General features: G+C 45.5%; 3 protein-coding genes across 3 annotated transcripts; 1 reads left to right on the forward strand and 2 right to left on the reverse strand.

The window, feature by feature from the left end:
- Window positions 1-82: 82 nt before the first annotated feature.
- Window positions 83-13,365, reverse strand: ZNFX1 (zinc finger NFX1-type containing 1). Its single transcript, XM_015647465.3, has 13 exons — window positions 12,952-13,365; window positions 10,256-12,253; window positions 9,347-9,478; window positions 8,795-8,940; window positions 8,449-8,592; window positions 7,882-7,999; window positions 7,393-7,637; window positions 7,114-7,253; window positions 6,659-6,813; window positions 6,019-6,164; window positions 5,560-5,670; window positions 4,754-4,849; window positions 83-2,618 (listed from the first exon to the last, which is right to left on the reverse strand). Exons 1-13 carry the CDS (start codon window positions 13,004-13,006, stop codon window positions 189-191), a joined length of 5,916 nt encoding a protein of 1,971 aa, XP_015502951.1. The 5' UTR covers window positions 13,007-13,365; the 3' UTR covers window positions 83-188.
- A 56-nt stretch (window positions 13,366-13,421) lies between these two features.
- DDX27 (DEAD-box helicase 27) lies at window positions 13,422-19,820 on the forward strand. Its single transcript, XM_015647466.2, has 21 exons — window positions 13,422-13,570; window positions 13,654-13,788; window positions 13,891-13,950; window positions 14,202-14,355; window positions 14,725-14,771; window positions 14,929-15,015; window positions 15,812-15,917; window positions 16,003-16,176; window positions 16,475-16,625; window positions 16,789-16,888; window positions 16,998-17,139; window positions 17,212-17,365; window positions 17,480-17,561; window positions 17,638-17,815; window positions 17,955-18,061; window positions 18,203-18,308; window positions 18,410-18,504; window positions 18,605-18,731; window positions 18,971-19,055; window positions 19,240-19,314; window positions 19,604-19,820. Exons 1-21 carry the CDS (start codon window positions 13,475-13,477, stop codon window positions 19,617-19,619), a joined length of 2,277 nt encoding a protein of 758 aa, XP_015502952.1. The 5' UTR covers window positions 13,422-13,474; the 3' UTR covers window positions 19,620-19,820.
- Window positions 19,821-20,271: 451 nt separating this feature from the next.
- Window positions 20,272-22,677, reverse strand: SNRPB (small nuclear ribonucleoprotein polypeptides B and B1). Its single transcript, XM_015647075.3, has 7 exons — window positions 22,565-22,677; window positions 22,318-22,469; window positions 21,855-21,966; window positions 21,447-21,599; window positions 20,950-21,088; window positions 20,671-20,796; window positions 20,272-20,460 (listed from the first exon to the last, which is right to left on the reverse strand). The coding sequence occupies exons 1-7, from the start codon at window positions 22,565-22,567 to the stop codon at window positions 20,423-20,425; spliced, it is 723 nt and encodes a 240-aa protein (XP_015502561.1). The 5' UTR covers window positions 22,568-22,677; the 3' UTR covers window positions 20,272-20,422.
- Window positions 22,678-22,698: the final 21 nt, after the last annotated feature.

The following is a 22,698-nucleotide window of genomic DNA, read 5'->3' on the forward strand; positions in this document are numbered from 1 at the left end:
ACAGCCCAGCCCCACAGGAACAGACCCGCCCTACAGGGACAGCCCAGCCCCACCACAGCCCCACAGAGACAGCCCAGCCCAGTTCGCAGCGATACACACAAATTTATTGATGATCAAGCAAACGGGGAAAGCAGTGGGGCTGTGCCCCTGGTTGCGCGTCTGTGATAAGAAGCAAGGCTCGCACCCCACTACATTAGCCGGAGGAGATCCTCGAAGTTGAGCATGTTGTTGGCTACATCGGACCAGGCCGCGTGGGTTGCCCCGTCCATCTCCGGGGCCAGGCTGTTGCTGCTCTCCAGAGTGTGGTTCGTGCCGCCAATGACTTCATGGCATTCAGGGCACGTACTCTTCTGCATTGCCCCTCCACACTCCCCAATTACATAGATATGTCCATTTTTGCACTTGAACCAGTGGCCACGGGGACAGCCAATAGCGCTGACAATCTGTACCCGCTCAGCTTCAGAAATCCCTAGCCCTGACACGGGCAAGCCAGCACTGATCTTCTTCAGGTGAGCCTTCACTGCATCCTCATCCTCCTCTGTGAATTTCGTTGTCCCTTCCAGGATCTCACGTGCACTCTTAATCTCTGCTGCAATGTCTGTGGGTATCATCCTACTCGCTTTGCACCTTGCCAAGAGGCTCAGCAAGTAAGTCAGTCTCTGGATCTCAGACTGCAGGTCAGTGAGCTCCTGTCCTGTAAAATTGGTGCGCGTCTTACGCAACCACAGCTGGACTTCATCCAGCCTCTTTCTCAGCCCCTTCTTTTCATTCTCATCAATTTTGTTCAGAGAACTAGTCAAGTCTGCTACACGTTCATGGAAATTAAGCAGGTTCTCAATTAGTCCAATACTCTTTGTGGAGTGAGCAGAAGATTCTAGTTTATGTACCAGCCAGCCACAATTTGTATCATATAGATAAATCCTCAGATCAATATTCTGCTTCAGTACAGCCCGCAGCCTCTGTCTTTTAGACTCAATTTCCTGTGCTGGGCCTTGGATTTTCTGTTTCACCCGTTCTATCTCCTCCACCTGCCTTTTCACACTGGTGCCATATCTCAGGTTCTTTCTGATCGGTGTCTGACACAAAGGGCATACCTTCAGCTTGACAACATCGTCATCTTCATCCATATAGTGGTCAAGGCCTTGCGACTCAAAGACATGGCCACAGTCTTCAAGCTGTACAAATCGAGCATCTGGGTCATCCTCAAAGCCAAAAAAGATCTGAGTGAGTTCCTCATGGTCACAAACAAGGCACTTCTTTGGGCAGGGCTCTCCACAAAATCCGACACAGGGATGACCACAGGGCAGCATCTTAGCACAGGGAACATTGCAGCGAGGCCTGTTGCACGGCTCAGAGCAAAGGCTGGTACACTGGTAGTGCTGGCACTGCCACTCACACGGCTCAGCACAAGGAACACAGCTTTCCCAACATTTCTTTCTGCACTTACTGTGAATACAGTAGTTCTGACATTCCTTTTGGCAAGGAGGACATTCTGTAGTACAAGGCTCTTGACACTTGTGGGAGCAGATCAAGACACGCCTGCATGGGCTGTCACATGCCTTATGAAATCTTCCTCCATAGCAAGTATGACAGGATCCTGAACATACATGACCACATGCCAGTGTGACAGAACACTTCATCTCACATTTCACAGCTTCCTCATTTCCCATGCTAGTCATCCAGCAAAAAACTTCCTGCTTGTGGCCACATTTCAATGTAGCTGTAACCTCTACAGGACATCGCACCGTGCATCGCTCCCCGCAGGAATTCCTGCATGAGTGTCCACAGTTTAACTTCTTCTGGCAAGGTTCTAGGCACTTAAATTGCCACACTGGCATATGGCATGGAACCATCTGTGTGTGGCCACACTTAGAAATAGTTTTCTCTACCTTCACCATACATTTTCCACAGGGCTCATAACATGACTTTGGGCAGCGGTGCCCATCTGCACAAAGCACCTTTTGACAAGGCTTCAGGCACTGGTAGTCTTTGTGCTCCAGGTCATATGGGTGACATGCCCTTGGGCAAACATGTCCACAACTCAACCTAAACTCACAGGGACGAGTACAGCCTCCCTCCGGGACGCTGTTGAAGTCTTCACCTGCAGATACCTGTGTCTTGATTTCAGGGTGGTTTTGACAGCAAAGCTCCAATGACTTGCCAATATGACCGTTCTTCCTAAGTGTTTGAATGATCTTGTTCCAGAGAGGAACCTTGGCAAGCATTCTCATGTTTCCAATACAATAGAGCCCTTTCTTAGCTCTGGATAATGCCACACATATCCGATTAGGGATCTGCAAGAACCCAGGTCTCTCCTCTTCGTTGCTCCGCACCAGTGATAGCAGAATAATATCATTCTCCTCTCCCTGGTACTTATCTACTACATGAACCTTCACACCTTCAAAGACCTTTACTGGCATGAGTTTTTGCAGACAGAAGAGCTGTCCAGTGTAAGTAGTGAGAATGGTGATCTGAGAAGGTTCATAGCCCTGAAACAAGAAGTATTTGCACAGTTCCACTACAAAGTGGGCCTCATGTCGGTTCTGGTGACTTTTCCCTTCCTGAATCTCTTGTTCAGGAACTTCATGTTCCACAAAGAAGACATTAGTTGAGACACCCTGAAACAAGAGGAAGGATGTCAGAGAGAGAATTCTAGTTTCTGTCATCCCAGCCTGTTTCCATGTTCCTTATTATACACTGACTGGAAGACCTTTAAGGAGTTGACTACAGTATGCAGTTACTGTGTACTTAGGTCATTTCCTCTTAGATTTCCAAAGTTTATTAATGAAATTCTCATTTCAGCTTATTGGTAATATTTCAGTATTCTAAAATGAAATCAGTTCCTGTGGGTGATTTTATTCCCTGTCTTTCCAGAGATGTCTCTGGAAAGATAGGGAATAAAATGTCTCTACTGTACATTTCCAGGCTCTACCAAAGAAAACATTAAGTGTTAGTAATATCTCAAAGCATATGCATGGTGTGAACCATGTCTTGTTCTGGCCCTGTGGGAAAAATATACGAAGTTACCAATGCACTTGCCTAAACATGCCTCCCCTGTTGCTGCAATAAAAACAAAGCAACAAGGAAGATTTCTTCTTCATCAGAAAATACTGGGAATTCTAAGACTCCAGTAGTCACTTACCAGCTCATGGTGTGTAGAGTTGACTTCTCACCCGTTCAAAAACTCTATTTGCCTTGAGTTAGCAGGGGCTTTTAATTTTTTTACCTATTAACTGGAATTATTCTACCCGTAAGAAATGATTGTTCTGACTGCCAAAACCCAGAGACTGATTTTAACAGGAAAGAAAAGTTTTTGTAGATCAAACACAGATCTCTGGTTTTCCAAGGTATCCACAGTGGTAAAGTGCCCAGTGGAGTAGAATTTAATTCAGTCATCACCTACATTGGTTATTGTACTAGCTGGGAAGATTCAATTTTGATGCCTTTTGGTACCTCAAGTTTGTTTTAAAGGCAGATGGAACCACAAGATTCTCTATAATAGATTCTTGTAGGAGAAATGGGGTAAAAAATTGTGGTCTCCTACGTTGTGTGTTTTAGGTGGTATTTTTCTTGTTTGTTGGGGTTTTGGTTGGCTGGATTTTGGAGGGGGTTTATTTGGATTTCTAATTTATTTAACTAAAACATCTTCTACAAAGACTTGATCTGGATTTCAATATATCAAAACAGGATCTGCCACTTTCCCAGATAGCTTATTCTAATAATTAAATCTTCACTGTTAATTTTCTCTGGTCTGACTTCAGCATTCTGCTCTAGTCTTCAGTATGCTTCCTTCATCAAGTTAAAGAACCTTTAACTAATTAGTACTGTTTTTCTTTATGAATACAGATTTACACAGTCTAAGCTATTGTAATGCTACTTCTGCAACTGTCTCAAATCTTTCTCCCAGGGTATTCAGTGGCTCGTGTTTCAGAGATCCAAGGGCATCAGTGTAAAAGTGTAAGCTTGGCTCAGACTTCTGGGAAAATCATTTGTGACAGAGAGCTGTGACCGAGTCTGCAGAAAAGTGCTATGCCAGATATGCAAGGGAAGATTACAGAGAGATGATTATTAATAGTTCAAAGATGCAAAAAAAACACCAACATAGAGATACATGAAGTCCTGGTTAGGGTGAGGAAATACAAATCAGAAAATAGAGAGTGAGTGTTAAGATGGAAATTCAGTACTATTAAGGAAGAAGCAAAGACTGACACTTCTGACTGATACCCAAGGTGAGATTTCTAATAACTTACTAAATTCTGGCTATTTATTGTGTATGTTAGATAATAAGTGATTACTTTATACTTGTAAGCTGCATAGATTTTCTTTCCAGATGTTGTTTATTGGTAAAATACTCAAATGGAGAAAACAAGGAAAAAACGTTACAGTAATCCTGTTGCCTATTTTATGTCAGAATTTCACACATTACGCTTTAAGTCTTTAAAATTTCTTCCTAGCTTTCAAACTCCTACAATTCATTTGTTCCCACTTCCATTTTTTACTGTTCTTTTAATGTCACTGGTATTGGATCTATTTCCACTGTCCACCACCACTAATGCCAGAAGAAGTTACTTATTAACTAAGAATTACATATTACTTACCTAATTCTATATTGCACAATCCCTTGAATCAGGTATAAATTTCAATAACTGAATTTTACCTAAGAGCTTGAAATCCTTGAACACTGTATTTTACAGAAACTCATTTAACCATTAACAGGGGACAAAAGCAACCACTTGGATTGCTGAAAACTCACTTTTATATTCTCATATTCCAGGACAGAGGGATGGTTCTCCAGCTTCTGGTATATATGAGGGCTGATAAGTTGGGCAATTTCAGGGCGCATGCGGTGCTGAAACACAAAACAGTTCTATCAGTCCTGAAGAAGGAGCAGCATAATTCCCTATCATTATTCTTTTGCTCCACTGTCCAGATGGTGACTGAATGCAAGACAAGGATGACTTTTCAATAAGAGACAAGAAGGGAGCACTTCCCAATCGCTGCTCTCCCTCACCCCATTGCCAATGCCACCAACAACTACAGGAGTGGTAGTAGCAGAGTATCTTCAAGAAAACCTCTTGGTAAGGCTGTTGTACAATAAAGTTGGTTTTAGTGCTAATCTAAGAACATTTATAGATAACAAAAGCCAGCACTTCACCCTAACTGCTAAATGAGCAGGTGCTTTAATACAGGACTGTTGGTGGTAGAATTAACTCCCCTGGGCACCAAGATAGATGATTATAGCAATTTAGCAGGAAGCAGCCTGAGAAGAATTGTGCTGTCTTACTCTGCAAAGTTCTGGAAGTTTCAGCTGCCACAATAAATTGTGTTCTTCACACAAAAACATGAGAACCACAGTGCTGTGGACGATATCACTAAATAACTGAAAATATGCTGGAATTCTGTGTCAGTCTGACAGATCCTAGTACTTTTTTCAGAAGTCAGATAGTAAATTCCTTTCTTTTGGGCTGCTCTTACAGTAGAAATATAAACCTAAGTGTATTACAAACTTAAAACAACCTAAATACAAATGCCATGAAGTTTTTTATAGCTCTTTCTTACTTGGTACTTTAGACAGACAAAGGGGAAATCCACTTTGATCAGACGTTCAAAGAGAGAGACTTCAAGGTTGAAGTTCTTGGCCAGGTCATATACATTTGCACTAGGCTGCAACTGAAAGAGAAGGGATAGGAGGTCCATGTTTTGGCACTTTTTCTTTGTGTAAGTATTTTCACTCTCATTTTCTGTGACTGCTCATCCACTCAAAGGCCAGAGACTGGATTCTCTCGAAAGTGCTAAATATCAAAGCTAGATACAGTCACAATCAAAGCATATATAAAATTGTATCAGTTAAACTAAAACACCAATCCCACAGGAGCTCTAGTCTGAAACTACAAGGAACAGGACCGCTGGTATCTGTGGAAGCTGGGGAGCAACAAGCCTTGGCAATTTTCTCACACAGTATTTGGTTAGACAGTTCTTGTTCATTAACACAGCAGGTGGAGATGTCATGAAAGTTACCTGCTGGTGATCTCCAATGAGGATGAGGTGCTGGCAGTCTTTACTCAGAGTAGTAATGGTGTGAGCCTCAAGCACCTCTGCTGCCTCCTCTACAATGACAATTCGCGGCTCTATGAACCGCAAGATCCGTTGGTATTTTGCAGCACCTGAGCAAGGACAGAAGATAAACCTTAGGATATAACTACATTCAAGCAGTAGGGCAAGGCTTTTCACAGAGTGGAGTAGGCTCTATCTCAGAAAAGACTGGGGCTCTTCTCAAGATTCCCCATTTCAACACTTAGCTTTTTGAATTTTAAAAAAGCACCATACCAGGGACAGCTTCTATATGAAGAGTTATTAAGAAAGGCAGGTGGGGATTAGCTGTGCCTTACTAAGGAACAAATGGTGCAATTCCATTAGAAGAATGATACTCGAGACAGGGGGAGTGCAAAAGGGCACAGAAGCTGCTCATGCCACTAATTAACAACTCTCACAACAGCCATGTTTGCAAAGAGAGTCAGAGAGTAAAAAGGCTGCAGACTAATGCAGAGCCTGACCCAGGCTGTGAAGCAGCACATAATACTCATCCTTCTGCAAAAGGCTTCTTTTAAACATGACTGGAAGCAATACAATACTGGTTTGCTTCCTAACTGCTTTGTACCTGTAGTTGTCATCCCCACAATTCTGGCATTATTGAGAATGCAGAGATCTTGCTCCAGCCTCAGTTCTTCCAGTCTTTCTGCTGCTGCCTGATACTGCTGTTCATACCTCAGAATATCCTCTCGAATAAAACCCTGGTAAGTCTTCAGCCAAAGCCTGGGAAGAAAGTTCCATTATCACACACTGCAAGGAAAACAGGATGGTGATCCAACAGTTCTGTGTGGATTCAGTTCAAAACTTTCCCCGTGTCTTTTACCATCTGTACCTAGTCCTGAACACATACAAATGCAGGGCATGACACTGCCTCCCATGCAGTACAAGGAAGGTAAGAACAAGCATGTTCAAACAAGGAGGTGAACAGGCACAGGCAGAAACATCATGGCTTGACACAGTTTGCAGACTGGAATGATCCTAGGAAACACCTGCCTGACAAGCCCTGCAAAATTGCTTTATCACCTGTAAAGTCTCCAGCGGGACCTCAGGTCAAGCTGCCACACATCCTGAATAGCATTGGCCTCTAACTCTGTCATTGTGTTCTGTTTAAGGAGCTCAACCTTCACCTTTTGCTTAATTTTTCTCCTCTGGCCAGGAGTTATCTAAAAAAAAAACAAAAACAAAAAATAAAAGCACCCCAATAAGCCCAAATAAGCAGTTACAGCACAAAGTCTTTTGTATTCTTTTGTATTAACACCCCCACGTTATTCTTTACTTAGTCATGTTAATGCATGCAGTTACCTCCCACTGCGTGGTCTCCCATCGTTGTTGAGCTGTTTCCTCTTCCTGGTCCAGCTCCATAGCCAACATGGTACAGGGTAGCGCCCGAAGAGGTATGTTATCTTCCTCCTTTCTTCTCCTAGGGTTTCCTATCTTTTCATCCTCAATCACTCTCTCAGCTTCAATCAGGTCAGCCATCTCTGGGATCTCCAAAAGCTCTTCTGCTTCATCTACACCCTCCTCCTCCTCTCTTTCCTGCTGACCACCTGTGAGAGTCACCAGTCACATGAAGTAAGACACAGCCACTTTATCAGTGCAGCAGTCAGATCACTACATTGAAATTAGGGTTAATCTTCTTTCCACTCCCTCACAGTATCACACATCATTCTCTGCCTGTTAAGTAGCAGTGTCTCTTTTCTGGCACACATACACTGCTTAGGTAAACACACTTGTAGAGGATGTGTGCAGGGTGGGTGTCTTTTGATGTTTTGTTTTTTTGATTTGTTTTACCTGGATTTTCAGCCCATATATTCTCTGCAGCATTCTGAGTGAAGGCAGATACACCAAGTCCCAGCCACTCCAGAATCAATGAGCGTCGTGAACTAATGTCGTAAAGCTCAGTGTTCTCCTAATACAAGGAAAGTCAAGTCAGCCAGGCCTATTGCACTTCAGAGTCTTAGGATAATGCCAAAGCAGCCCCTTACAGCAGTGGCAACTAGGACAAGTCCCTGCGAGACACCCTCCAGAGCTAGAAAGTCCAAGCAGCCAAAGATCTTCAGAAAAGACACCCTTCCTCCCCTTCAGTTTAAGAGGCTTTCCTTCGGGTATTTGCATTTTTATCCTGCTAAAGATCACTTAGAATCTCTGCAGTTTAAAGGAGCAAAATTCAAAGTCCCTGCTTGCCCCGCCTGTCTAGACTACTATCATTTGACACAGCTTGCTGTTCATACCCTTACTTTCCCAGCAACCAAATGATGCTTAAGAGATGCATACTGGGGGAACCTCAGGCCCATTAGCAGAAAGGATGCTAAGCATGCACTGGGACTGCTTGACTCAGAAGAAAGGGACCTCTCTTACCATAGTCATTGTCAGGCTGGCCCAGTGCTGAGGTGCCATGTGCTGTTTCAAGTAGCGCGCATGCAGAACTCCCAGGGTCGTGCACTCCAACTGCTTTGCTCTTTCAAGGAGATTCTGCTCAGCCCTTCTCATCTCACTCATTACCTACTCACAACAAAGAGAAGGGAGGCAGTGTCACACTTACAGAAACAAAGTTCAATAATAGCAGGACAAAAAACTGACAGAAGAATTAAAAGACCAAATTCAGCGTAAAACAAGGTGAAAGGCCAGGTGTGGGGGAGGTTTGTTATCTCTTCCAATGCACAGGCAACCCAGTCCCAGCATCTCCCAGCAGGTCTGCACATACCTTTTCATAGTCTCTGGAGAGGTAGCCTGGGAAGTCAAATGTGTAGGGAAGCTTCCTCAGCTCCTTCAAGGTGAATCTGTGCAAGGCTGTACTGCTACTCCTGCCCCCAATACGCACTATCCCATCTTCTTCAAATGAGAGTATTCCTGTGAATGAGTTTTCAGCAATAGGACAAGGAGTAGGAAAAACACCCTTTGACTGCACATTCTACAGTGGCTTGCTCTGAGTGAAGTTTTTTTATCTATATCAATGGGGCTAGAGTCACGAAAAATAATCAAACAAAAATGGAGGTTATCATGCCATACAATAAGCAGAGTAAGAGTTATGGTACGGTTTCTAATTACAGGTTCTAAAAAAAGGTTGACCAGAGAATTTGTGGATGCACTATTGCTTGAAGTGTTCAAGGCCAGGCTGGACAGAGCTTGGAGCAACCTGGTCTAGTGGAAGGTGCCCATGTCCATGACAGGTGGGCTGTAACTAGATGATCTTTAAGGTCCTTCCAACTCAAACCATATACGATTCTACCTCCATCCTGCTTGCAGGTACTCTTACCTTCTAAGAATTGATCCAGTGCATGGTTAGTGTAGCAGACTATAAGGATGGGACGTTTCTGGTGTGTGTCTTGCCACACGACATCATTAGTCAAGAGAGCCTGAACAATCTTCAAACCCACATAAGTCTTCCCTGCAAGACAAGCTCAGAATCAGAAAAGGGTAACCCACCCTTTTTGAGTGCATTGAAACATAGAAATCATCAAAAACAGATACAATTCTTTCTAGGGTGCCAATCTGCTCTGTACCAAGAAAACTGACCCCAGGGATAAATAGCATACAAAATGTAGACAAAGTAGAATGACACTTTCTGGCCTTTAATTGAGCAAGGTCACAGTCTGCAAGAATGTTATTTTTTGGATAATACCCCAGACCTGGACATAGGGTTTTCTCTCCCTCTGCATCCCCCAGCCCACTGGCATCATACATGACATTTGGCTGCACATGAAATATCCACACACTATTGCAACACAAGCACTGGTGCTTGTTAAATTCAGATACCATTTAAAACAATTACAGTTCATCTTGGAATACTTTATTCACACAATGGCTCATGGCTGAATGCTCCCAAAGCTCTAACATGCCATGAAGACAAGTAGGAGAGTGCTGCACAGCAAGAGGGACCAACTTCTCAAAGGTGATTGAAAACTTCTTCACCCCAATATATAAGCACAGCCAACAGTGCAGTTGGTGTGCACTTTCAAGTACATAGGCAAAGACCAGAGGTGGGTATTTCAGGATATTAACTGTCTCCACAGCTCACACTAACTGGGCGACTCAAGCATTAATTAGCCACAGGACTAAAGCTTTGGAGACAGTACAGCTGGCTTTTTCTGAAGTTAATCTCCCTAGATGCAGGAATCAATGAGAATTTCTTAAATTACACAGTCTTTAAGCAAATACTTCTCACCAGTGCCAGGAGGTCCTTGGATAACAGCCAACTCCTTGGTGAGTGCAAGATTCAATGCCTGAATCTGAGACTCATCTAATTTCAAAGCTTCCATTGAAAGCCATTGATCGGGATCTAGAATGTGGACTCTTTCCAAGCTATCAGGGCACTCCTCTCCAAATGAAGTCTTCACCAAGGGTGCAAAGTTGTAGGCAGTATCCCCTGTCAGGTATGCTGGCTCCTTCACCTGTACATTACATTCCACAATGTACTTCTGGAATGGGATATCTTCTTCCCGCATTTTCTGCAACCCTTCTAACACATGCCGATAGGCCTCAAAGTAGGCAGTTGTCTCTACCATGAGGAAAGAGTCTGAGGGTTGAATGTCTGCCAGCAGGGGCCGGCTGGCTGCATCAAAACACAGCTCCACAAACCCATTGACAAGTTCTTCAGCATTACGATTAGAAACAGTGGCAAAAAGGAACGTTTCAAAGTGATCTTGGGACATGCAGACTAGGGATCCATATAGCAGTCGTTTAGAATTCTTCCACTGGACAAACCTCAGTGGTTTTGTGTCAAACTGGACCTTGTGAGCAATACCAGTTGAGGTACAACATGGAGCAATAATCCGTGCATCAAAGTAAATCCTGATATCATCAAATTTTTTCTTTGTCAAATTTCTGCCCTGGAGGTTCTGCAAAACCTCCACGATACCTTCCCTTAAAGGCCTTACAAAGTCTTCTCTCAAAAGTCGGAAGTGGGTGTCAAGATAAATACTGGCGCTTTCATATCTTCCAAAAACAAAATTGGGACGTAGAAAAGGTTTCTCATTACCATGTATCTCATCATATGTTGGATAAATGCTCATGATACGGTAGCTTTCTTCTTTCCCATCTTGAGGCTTCATAAATGTACACTTATCAACCCTCAGCGTGCCTTCACGTCTCTTCTCCTGCAGATGCTTCATGAGCATCTGGACCTTACTGAGATTCTTCTCTGTGTCTTCTGTGATGTCCACACCAAAAGCTCTCAGGGCATCTATGGATGATGTCAAGACTGTCAAGAGAATGGAAACTTTCTGCACAGAGCTGGCAGGGAAAGTACTTATCAGGTGCTCAAGAAGTAAAATGATGTTGCTGATATGCTTAGGGTACTCATGGCGTACAGCAGGAACTACTTCTGTTACCATGTCAGACACATACTGTGGGAGACAGATCTTGAGAAAGTTGGACTCCTTCACAACTCCAAGAATGTGTTGGACATTCCGTCTATCCATTTGGCAACCGCATACTTTTTGAAGCACCTGGCAAATGAGCTGAACGAAATTGTGGTTCATAGTTGTTTGGGAAAGAAGCTCCTTCAACCCGGAACTGGAAGCAAGTGTGATGACAACTTCTGAGGGGTCTTTCTCAAGGAGACTTTCAAGGAATTTATAGCCAATCCTTCTGGCTTGCCAAGGCTGCTCACTGTGGTGGCCACCACCTGGGGTGGCATTCTCGTAGAAATGAGGATTCTCCCTAGGTTGCCTCCTCCATGTGCTACCTTCATTTTCCCACCCACTCCTCAGCCCTCTCCCTCTAGTTCCACCCTGAGCTTGTCCACCTTGATACCTCCTTCCCCTGCCTCCATTTTCTTGCTCATTCCAGGGTCCTCTGGTCCTCTCACGGGCTTGTCCAAGCTGACACGTTCCTCCTCTAAATGCATATTGCTCATGCCAGGGTCCTCTGCCCCTCTCATGTGTTTGCCCACCTTGATGCCTCATTCTCCATCCCTCATTCTCCTGTTTAGTCCAGAATCCTGTGGCTTCACTGTTGGCCTGTTCACCTTGAATCCTTGGTTTATTCTTATTTGATTCAGGAACCTTCGAAATCCAACCACCAAACCTGTCTTCTCTTTGCTCAAGAAGAGTATAATTACTGTCTTGGAGGTCTTCCCCTAACTGAGGTGCCTGGCATGGTACATTATTTGTTCTGTTTCTGCCTCTTCCTATAAAGTCAGTGTCCAAATGAAGTGCATGACCTCAAAAAAAAAGCAAAAGAAAGAGACACTCTTTAATTATACATTAACCAAATTAACATGTCTCCCAACAAAGATGAGTGAGTATATTGACCTGACAGTCAGCATATATTGAGCATTTCACATCAAGTTAAAAAATTATTGTATTTGCACACTGACTTTTGAATCGGTTTCTCATTTGTACCCCTTTTTCTAACTGCTAAAGAGAGTGCCGTGCTTAGGGTTCACATGAGCTACGAAGATACTAGAAAACAAAACCTCTTTCCATAGAACTGAAAGCAGAAGTAAGAAGGTGAAAGATTAAGTTTTCTGCACATTTCCTCTGGAGTTAGTAAGCAGTGAAATAATACAGAGGACGTCACAGCTGCCTTGAACTGGCAGTACATAGCACACGAAAAACATGAAGCCTCTTGCCGAAGCCCAGGCTCTGGGAGTAGCAGGAAGCTCAGCCCTTAGAGCCCTTCTCAGACTCCCCACAGGACGCTGAGGAAAGAACTGACTGCTGGCAGGAACAAAAAGCAAGAGGCTGCTGAAACATATCACCGCATCATGGCCCCAAACAGACTCCAAGGGGAAACAAAGAAGTGTTGAAACTCAGCCTTGAGAGAAAATTTCGCTGTACACAAGTAGGGGAGTAGCGGATCCCCTGTACGAGCGCCCCACCCAGCCCTCCTGCCCTGCATTCCCCGGGGCACCCTTACCTCTCGCTCCAGCTCGGGGGTGTCGGGCGTGAGGCTCCTGCCGAGGACCCTCCATCGCCCGGCCCGGGAGTGCCCCGGCTCTGTTCCAGCTCTCCGGGTTGAGGGCAGCGCTGGCGCTGGGGACCGCGGCGCTCCTGCGGCCGAACACGGGCGATGCTGCGCTGCGCTGTCCGCACAGCTCGGGAGCCGCCGCTCACTGTCCCGTACACCCAGCAGCGCTTCCCTCCCAATTCCCCGCAAAGTTTCACTTTCCAGTTCCCCGCAAGTCCCGCCCGGTGGGCAGAACGCCCGCCTCACGTCACCGGCGGGCAGCGCCCCCGAAACGGAGCTTCTCCTCCTCTCTCCGGCTCCCGCAGCAAGGGGAAGCGGAGAGAGGAGAGGGCGCACCAGCACCCATCCCTGGCCCGGCCGCTTTCGGTTTCCTTTCCCGGCATTGCGGGGCGGAGGCAGCCGCGGCTCTGCCCACCCGCCCGGGCCCGGCCCCCGGCCCGGCCCAGCGCACGCGGGGTTCCGGCTCAGAGCCATGGCCACGCTGGAGAGCCTGGGCCTGGTGGGCACCATCGCCGAGGGGGACGTGGTGCCCGTGGACTCCGAATCTGATGACTCGGAGGATGAGGAGGTGGGGCCGGGCGGGCGGGGAGCGGCGGGCCGGGCCGGGGCGGCGGGACCGGGCGCGCTGCTCGCTCACCGGTGTTACCGCAGGAGCTGCGCCGGGCGCCGGGCCCCAGGCGGCGGGGACCCTCCCGCGGGGACTTCAGCATCGATTTCGTGTTCGGGGAGGCGGAGGCCGGCGGGGAGGATGCCTGGACGGCAGCGCTGCGGCAGCTCCGCGCCAAGGTGAGGCCTGAGGCCGGCACAGAGCTGCGGTGCCAGAGGCCACAGCGCCCACTGCTCTCCTGGGCTCCTCCTACAGCTCTCCTGTTGTGGTTTTCTGCCTAGAAAGCAGCTACGACGTTGGATGAGAAGATTGAGAAAGTGAGACAGAAAAGGAAGCTCCAGGTGTGTTTGTCCATCCTTCAGCCACGGCGCTCTGGCTGCAGCTCATCGCTTTGGCTTGGTTTGCTGCCACATGTGAAGCGTTGCTGAATGGATGAGGTTGCAGAATTATTAGTGATTAAAGTTATACAAAACCATGGATTTGTGAATGGGCTTATAATAACAAACACAGACTCACAAAAGATTGAAGTTTCTTTTTCATCCTTTCTTTTAAAACATTTTCAATTTTGTTTTTTTTTTGTTTTTTCTTTTAGGAAAGGGAAGCTAAACAAGCAAAAGTGAAAGATGAGGATGCAGAGGCTGAAGATGATCAAACCAAAAAGAAGGAATGTGGGGATTGCAGTAGGGATGATGAAGATGTGGAATCTGAGTATTCACTGGATGATGAAAGTATCTTCACAACAGCAGGTATCAGCAGTACACAGTGAGATGGACAAGAATCTGACACAGAGTTGGCTCACTGGAGAAAAGTCTGAAGTGAAGCCTTGCTGGGAGAGGGCAAGAACCTTTTCTATTTTATTTCCCTTCTGCAGCATTCCTTCTGATTTTAATCAAGCTTATTTTGAATGGTAGCCATAATTGAACTCATCCCTGAACAAGGATATTTACTTGGCAATTTTACTCCATTACACGCCTCTACTTACTTCTGAGGCTTCTCCCTCAATATCTGAATTGAGAGCAAAAAGTATGAGATTACAAGGTTAAGACAGTTCACAACTTCTTGTTATGGGTTTCCCTGTGTTTACTAATTCCTGTCACGTTTCTCTTTCTCTGCAGATAAGGTCAAAGTGAAGGAGAAGAAGAGATCAAAAAAGGGAGAAGTTGTAAGTGTGAAAAACCAGTCAAATTTCTCCAGAATTTCTTATTGAGGAATTTTCTTTGGTTAATGAATCAATGACCAGCCCAGAGCCCTTTGATAGCATGTGTTGTTCCACATACAACATACATGTTGTTCCAGTTTTGTTGTTTTTCTGTTTCTAGGAAGCAGAGAGCTTTTTTGAAGATGCTTCTCAATATGATGATAAGTTGTCATTCCAGGACATGAATCTTTCACGACCTTTGCTAAAGGTATTTACCTAGCTGATTTATTACATGTTACTCTGAAGAATGTTGTACAGCCTCCCTGCCACCAATTAGAATCATCAAATTTCTAATTGTTTTGCAACCTCTCTGACAAGGAAATCATATAGCAGCTAGTGTGATAGTCCTTTAGGAGCTGTTATTATAGATTAATGGAAACTATTCTTTGATTGTGTCAATCAAAGATGGAATATGTTAACACCATCTTGAGCAAGACTTATCACAGTGTGGTTGGGAGGAACTTTGGAGGTCATCTTATCCAACCTCTTCTCAAGCAGGGCCACCTAGAGTTGCTGCCCAGGAATGTGTCCAGATGGCTTTGAGTATCTCCGGGGTTGGAGACTGCAACCTCTCTGGGCCCCTTGTGCTGGTGCTTGGTCACCTTTGAGGTGAAAAAGTGGTTCCTGGTGTTTAGAGGGAGCTAAACATTTAAATTGCCATGTTTCAGTTTGTGCCCATTGTGTCTGTCTTTGGGCACCACTGAACAGAGCCTGGCTCCATCCTCTTTCCACCCTCCCATCAGGTGTTTATTGGCATTGACAAGTTTCCTCCTGAGCTTTCTCCAGGCAGAGCAGTCCCAGCTCTGTCAGCCTTTCCCCACGTGTGAGGTGTTCACAAGCCCTTTATAATCTTCATAGCCCATTGCTTCTCTCCAGTATGCCTGTGTGTCTCTGGTCTCTCTCCAGTATGTCTGTGTCTTGTCGTGACGAGCCCAGCTCTGAGCACAGCACTCCTGGTGTGGCCTCACCAGAGACAGAGTTTAATTGCTCTCTCTTCTTTGTAGGCAATCACAGCTCTTGGCTTCAAGCAACCAACCCCGATTCAGAAGGCTTGTATCCCAGTGGGTCTTCTGGGAAAGGATATTTGTGCTTGTGCTGCTACTGGGACAGGTAGGGGATTGAGCAGGGCACTAGAAACAGAGAATTAGCTATTCACAATAATTGGTAACCCTTCTTAATTTTATGTTTTTTTCAGGTAAAACAGCTGCCTTCATCTTGCCTGTCCTCGAGCGCCTGATCTACAAACCTCGTCAGGCTCCAATAACACGTGTACTGGTTCTGGTGCCAACACGAGAACTGGGTATTCAGGTGCACTCTGTCACAAAACAGCTGGCACAGTTCAGCAGTGTCACAACTTGCCTGGCAGTAGGTGAGTGTTAAGTCATTTATGTGAACTGTACTGCTCATCGTAGACCACTGCATGGAACTGGGAATTCTGTGTTGTGAAACTAGAGGCTGTATGGTTATTATGCTTCCAGTAGATACTTTATAGTTTAAAATCCTGTTTTCCAATATTGTGCTGTACTTGTTTACTCATTTGTGAGAAAGAAAATATGGGGTCGTTTCTGGTTTTGAATGTGGTTTTATCTGAGGTGCTTCCCATTCCTCAGGCAATTTGCATCCCTGTACTCTGCTGCAGTCAGCAGTGTGTATTCCCTCTCTTTCAGGTGGCCTGGATGTGAAGACTCAGGAAGCTGCTCTGCGCTCAGGGCCAGACATTCTTATTGCCACTCCTGGCCGACTGATTGATCATCTCCACAACTGCCCTTCTTTCCACCTGAGCAGTGTTGAGGTGCTGATTCTGGATGAAGCAGACAGGTAGGGTAAGCAGGACAGCAATTAAAAACATGGTAGTTTTCTGCTTTCCTTTCTCCAGGATATCAGGCTGTCCTATTGTTGTTTTGCCTATGTTTTGTTATGTAATGTTTCTTGGCCAGGCCCAGGTGAAGATGCCTTACCTTGCTGTTTTTCTCCTGTATAGGATGCTGGATGAATACTTTGAGGAACAGATGAAGGAGATAATCAGGTTGTGTTCCCACCACCGTCAGACAATGCTTTTCTCTGCCACAATGACTGAGGAGGTAAGACAAGCTGTTGAGAAACATACTGAGGCAGGAATTTGAATGAGAGTTTGTCAGGTATTTTACCAGAAATCATGTGAACATTTTTTTTCTTAACCTCTTTTTGTAGGTGAAAGATTTGGCTTCCGTTTCCCTGAAGAATCCCGTCCGAATCTTTGTGAACAGCAACACAGATGTTGCTCCTTTCCTGCGTCAGGAATTTATCCGGATCAGACCCAACCGGGAGGGGGACCGGGAGGCCATTGTTACAGGTTAGTGATGAGCCAAGGCAAGCTGCAATCTGAGTGACTTTGGAGCAGGCTGCTGAGAGGACTTTCTTTTAGCTCTGCTGACACGAACGTTCCAAGATCACGTGATGCTTTTCACCCAGACCAAGAAGCAAGCTCACCGCATGCACATCCTGCTGGGACTGATGGGCCTGCGGGTTGGGGAGCTGCATGGCAACCTCTCCCAGACACAGCGGCTGGAATCACTCAGGTATTAGCAGGCTTAGTTAGCAAGCCTAGGCTAAAAAGAAGGTCCAAGTTGGAAGTTTTAGGGTGGAAGGAAATGGCTACATTCATTGTTAATGCATTTTCTTTCTCTGCTCAGGCGCTTTAAGGATGAGCAGATTGATATTCTGGTAGCTACAGATGTGGCTGCACGTGGACTTGATATTGAAGGTGTTAAAACAGTGAGTATTTGAAATGCTGAGCTTCTTAATGAGGCCTTTCATGTTGTTTCCCTACCTGTAAATGTTTCTGTTACAGGTAATCAATTTTACCATGCCCAACACCATCAAACACTATGTCCACCGTGTGGGTCGGACAGCCAGGGCAGGCAAGGCTGGGCGTTCAGTTTCACTTGTGGGTGAGGAAGAGCGCAAGATGCTGAAGGAGATTGTCAAGACTGCTAAAACAGCAGTGAAAGCCAGAATCCTCCCCCAGGGTATGTGGTACCTTTAATGAGGTGAAGAGCTGGAGAGAGTACACAGGAAATACTGTGGTAGAGAGGGACACTAAAGGAGGTGCTGAAAAAATGGACTTCACATGAGCTGCCTCTGATGTTCATATGGTATTGTTTTCAGATGTCATATTGAAATTTCGGGAGAAGATTGAGAGTCTAGAGAAAGATATCTATGCAGTTCTCTGCCTGGAGCGTGAGGAACGTGAGATGCAGCAGTCAGAGGCCCAGGTAAGCAACTTTTTTAGTATCTGGTGTGATATAGTCCATTATGAGGTTACACTAAGTGTACTTAACCTGCCTATTTTAGAAAGGGAAGAGAGGAGTATTTTTTAGCTACCATGAGCTCACATCTTGCCTGAATTATCACAGATCAACAAGGCAAAGAAACAGCTGGAGACAGGAAAAAAAGAGACTGGGAGTGAGAGTTTGGAGCGGAGCTGGTTCCAGACCCGTGAGGAGAGGAAGAAAGAGAAATGTGAGTCATGACGCTGTTGACATGTTAAATTCTATAGCCACAGCTGGCCTCTGCTCTGTGCTTTAAGAGGTTCTTTATTCTGTTTTTCTTTCTCTTTCCAGTGGCTAAAGCCCTGCAGGAATTTGACCTAGCATTACGAGGGAAAAAGAAAAGGAAGAAATTTGTACGGGACACACAGAATAAAGCCCAAATGACAGTGAGTTCATTTGTAGACAAGTGGGACCCTGGGCAGACTATCATAGTTTTCCTTTAGCAAAGCTTGACATCACCAAAACTTGTATTTTAACACCTTTCAGCCAGAGGAAAGGTCACAGTTTGAGATCTTAAAATCTCAAATGTATGCTGAGCGGTTGGCAAAGAGGAATCGTCGAGCAAAGAGAGCCAGAGCCTTGCCAGAAGAGGAACCAACAGCAGCACCAGCAGGTAGAAACTTTTGTTTTACAGATAACTTACTTTATGTCACTTACTTTGCTAGAAATGGCAAAATTAATCCAGTTTGTATAGAGGGAGGCACTGATCTTTGAAGGAATGGCCACAAGTGCTGGCCCGGGGTCCATGTTTGCAGTCATTTGCCTCATGTTTAGGTTAATCGTTGTGTTCAAGAGAACTGTGATGATGCTGTGGCCTTCTGTTTACAACCAGTGTTCTGATTATTATGTTAGGTCCCAAGAAGAAGAAGAAAGTGTCTGTGTTTGACGAAGAGCTGACCAACACGAGCAGGAAGGCTCTGAAGCAGTACCGTGCTGGGTAAGGTCTTAGCAGGTCTACACTAGTGCAGACTGCAGTAGATGAGAATTTGTTTGCATCTCTGCTTTCTCAGGGATACTTTGAGGTTCTGAAATTGGGGCAGGGTTCTTCTGAGAAGTACCTGTCCTACTGATAGAATTCTGTGACATGTCTGACCTCTCCTCCCTCCCCTCTCTCTCAAAAGCCCATCATTTGAAGATCGAAAACGCTTGGGTATTGCCCAGCGCAGGAAAGGAGGAAACTTCAAGTCCAAGTCCAGGTATAGATCCCTTTATTTTTTTGTTCAAGTTTTGGGGCTTTTTCCCTGCTTTCTTCTTCTTCCTCTTGTGATTATTTAAAGGCCCTTGCTAAAAGTTGTGTTGGTTTTGCAGTACCCTCTTACTGCAGGTCTGATGCTGGGGGTAATCAAGGATAGTGCCTTTAATAACTCATTCCTAGGCTTCTACTTGGGAGACCATTGTGCCTAGAAAATGTTCAGTGCTGCTCCTCATCTGTCATTGAGAGATGGGTTGATGGAATAATATTATTTCAATTATCTTCTCTTTCAGGTATAAGAGAAAGTAAAGTAAGAACTGTTACCAAATGGGTAATTTCAGACACACTGTACAGGCCCTTGATTTTATAGTACTGCAAGACAACCTCAGTAAAATTGAAGTTTTTCTTCAAGTTGTGGAATAGCTCTGGGATGTTTATCAATTAAGTGGTTGAAGACTGTGAAAATATCTGTAGCAACCCATGAAATAAAGGATTATTTTTCTTTTAAAATGTTGACTGTTTTATGGATAGCTAAAACAGCTGAGAGCTGGAATATGTTACATCTTTCTTGTTCATGTAAGTAATCTGTAGGGCAAAAACTGAACAAAATTTTGATCATGTACTTCTCTGATCTAAAACAGCAGAGCTCAAAAAAAGATTCATGTGGCTTAGGACCCATTCCTATAATAGGAAAAGAAGTTTTTCAAACTACCTGTCACAAAGATGGTTTCTTTAATTTTTTACTATCTCTTTTTTTTTTTCCATCAGCCTTGCTAAATTTCATTGCTATGGTTTAATTCTTATAAGGAACACAGACCAACTGTTAATAGGCCAACTGTTAATTTCTGTCTATACAAATGAAGCTTTATTTCTTCAAGCCTGCTCTTCTGGGATGACCAAAGCAGAGCAGTAAAAAGTAATGGCTGCATTCTTGACACAAACAGACCAGCACAACAGTGACTCCTAGTACTAGGTTTTCCAGCTTTATTATAAAGGTCAAACATTACCAGCAGTAGATATAAAATATACATATCAAAGGTCTGACAGGTGGTACTGCTCAGTGTATCCCCTTCCTTGGTCTTCTCCCAGTTCAGAGGTACGTCACAGAATTCTCACGGCCGTGGGGGGCGCATGCCAGGTGGAGGAGGTCCTGGGAATAAAGGAAAGAGTTGAAGAGAAAAGAAGCAGCAACACTAAACAAAAATCATTTTGTAGCTCAAAGCTGTCATAGAACCCCTTTTTTGCACCAAAGCATTTATGACAGCTAGCAGAGCTAGGGAGACACTGGAATACATCACCCTTCAAACATTATGTTACAGCTTCTTAGAGCTCCTAGGCAGCTGGGATAACCTCTGCTCACCTCTCATTCCTGGGGGTGGTGGTCTCATGCCAGGGGGGGGCATTCCCATCGGAGCCCCTCGGCCAGGTGGCATTCCCATGGGTGGGCCCATTGGTGGTCTCATGCCAGGTGGAGGTCCCATCATTCCTTAACCCAGAGAGAAAACAAGCATGTAAATCCAGCTGACTATTGAAGGCACTAGCTGAGCATCAGAATATCTCCCATAGTACTAGATTTTCATCAGAAAAATTTTATTACCAATTTTGCAACAAAACTCAAGTCCTATAGAGTAATTCCTACCTGGAGGAGGGGCTCCTCTGCTCATGGGTGGGGGAGGACCCCCACGCCCTGGTGTGTATTGAGTTGGGGCTCCTGCTATGCTGGCAGTGGCTGCTGCAGCAGCAGCTGCAACTGTTCCACGACCCTGGGGTGTCATCACCTGTAGACGAAACAAGCAGACTCAGAAAAATAGCACCTGCTTTACCATAATTACTAAAAAAGAAGATTGAAGTTCTCCTTCAGAAAATTACACCAGTCTCCTCTTAACTTACTAAATAACACTACAGCCTGTAATAACGATTCAATGAATACCACTTTAATTATGTGTGAAAAGCTGCACTGTTCAACCCTCTTCTGTCATATAGGACAATACCTAAGGAGATCTAGTACCAAAAAAAGCCTTGCTAGGCTCAAACTTTGTGGTAACAGAAACTAGGATTACAGTTCTCCCACTACACCGATTTCTTGCATCACACTGCCACCAAAATATAAAAGCCACACAGGTCATAGTTTCTCACCTGTTGGGATGGTCCTCCCACTCCTCTGACAGGGCCAGCTAATCCTGCTGGAGCTTGTGGCATGGGGGCACCAGCTGGTACTCCTCTCCCTGCTGCTCTCCCAACACCAGGTCCTCCAGCAGCTCCAGCAAGGGGTACCCGGGCAATTCCAGTCTGAAAACATAGCCCCCCAAAAGAAAGATTTATTTATCACAAGTCCTCAAACCCTACAGATGCCCACAGCCTTCCTTTATCCAATTAAATGCCCAAGCCCAGAAAAGAATTAGAGCTTCCTGCAGTGAAGTTTGTTGGACCTAGTCACAACAGCATCTGTAAGTCTACAGCAATACAATAGTAGCATTCCCCTGCAAAGGAGCAAATACATCAGATTTCCTTTTCCTTTTTCTTTAGCTCTCTGCTAACTCTTACATCTTTTGGAGGTGGTCCTTCAACTGTCATGGACACCAGGTTTTCCCCTCGCAGCAACACAAGACCAAGGACTCGTTTCTCTTCCCGTTCTGGTTGTTTTGAATTTTTAGGTCTGATGAGGAAAAAAATTGCAAAACAGACGTAAAAACAGAATGAATGAATGAATGAATGCTGCTCTTTGAGCTTGCAACAGAATATATAACAAAGCTGCTTCTCCAGCACATTTTTCTATGCCTCAAACTGAGCACACAGAGAAGTCTGAACTGTTACAACTGGCATCACGTATGTTGGTTATTAGGAAAGAACTGAGACAAAGTGTCCTGTAAGTCTTGGAAGTGTGGGGATTTGACAAACGAGACTAAACCCACGAGTGTTCTTGCAGCAGCCGGCAGCACACGCTGCCCCATTGCTGTCCTGGCTCTCGGCCCGAGCCCCCCTCGCTGGGGGCACCCCCCCCGCTCACTTGATCTTGCGGAACTCGTCACAGTCGCAGAGGATGAGGTTCATGTGCTTATCGAAGGCCTTGAATGTGCCGATGAAGACGCGCCCATCCTGCAGGATGCACCGCATGCGGTAGTCGATGTGCTGCAGCATCTTGCTGCTCTTTCCCACCGTCTGCAAGAGAGCGCCGCGTTACCCGCGGGCCGGCCCGGAGCGGAGCGGAGCTCGCCGCACCGCCGCCCCCTGGCCCGCGGGCCCGCCCGGCTCACCATGGCTGCGGCTTTCCGTGATCCCCCCGCCGCCGCCGCCGCTGCCGCTGCTGCTCCCGCCGCGCTCCCTCGCCGCCCGCACCCGGCCCGGCCCGGCGGAAGCTGCTACGCGCGGCCACCGCGACTTCCGCCCG

Source organism: Parus major, chromosome 20 (assembly GCF_001522545.3).
Source record: "Parus major isolate Abel chromosome 20, Parus_major1.1, whole genome shotgun sequence".
Taxonomy (NCBI): domain Eukaryota; kingdom Metazoa; phylum Chordata; class Aves; order Passeriformes; family Paridae; genus Parus; species Parus major.

Coding starts and splice junctions, on each gene's coding strand:
- ZNFX1 (XM_015647465.3), bottom strand. CDS start 13,006: ATGGAGGGTCCTCGGCAGGAGCCTCACGCCCGACACCCCCGAGCTGGA. Junction 9,479..10,255: donor CCAAGGACCTCCTGGCACTG/GTGAGAAGTATT, acceptor CTTGTCTTGCAG/GGAAGACTTATGTGGGTTTG. Junction 5,671..6,018: donor TCATTGGAGATCACCAGCAG/GTAACTTTCATG, acceptor CTTCTCTTTCAG/TTGCAGCCTAGTGCAAATGT.
- DDX27 (XM_015647466.2), top strand. CDS start 13,475: ATGGCCACGCTGGAGAGCCTGGGCCTGGTGGGCACCATCGCCGAGGGG. Junction 17,562..17,637: donor ATATTGAAGGTGTTAAAACA/GTGAGTATTTGA, acceptor TTTCTGTTACAG/GTAATCAATTTTACCATGCC. Junction 17,816..17,954: donor AGCCAGAATCCTCCCCCAGG/GTATGTGGTACC, acceptor TATTGTTTTCAG/ATGTCATATTGAAATTTCGG.
- SNRPB (XM_015647075.3), bottom strand. Junction 21,967..22,317: donor GACGAGTTCCGCAAGATCAA/GTGAGCGGGGGG, acceptor TTTCCTCATCAG/ACCTAAAAATTCAAAACAAC. Junction 21,089..21,446: donor TGGGAGGACCATCCCAACAG/GTGAGAAACTAT, acceptor TTTCGTCTACAG/GTGATGACACCCCAGGGTCG.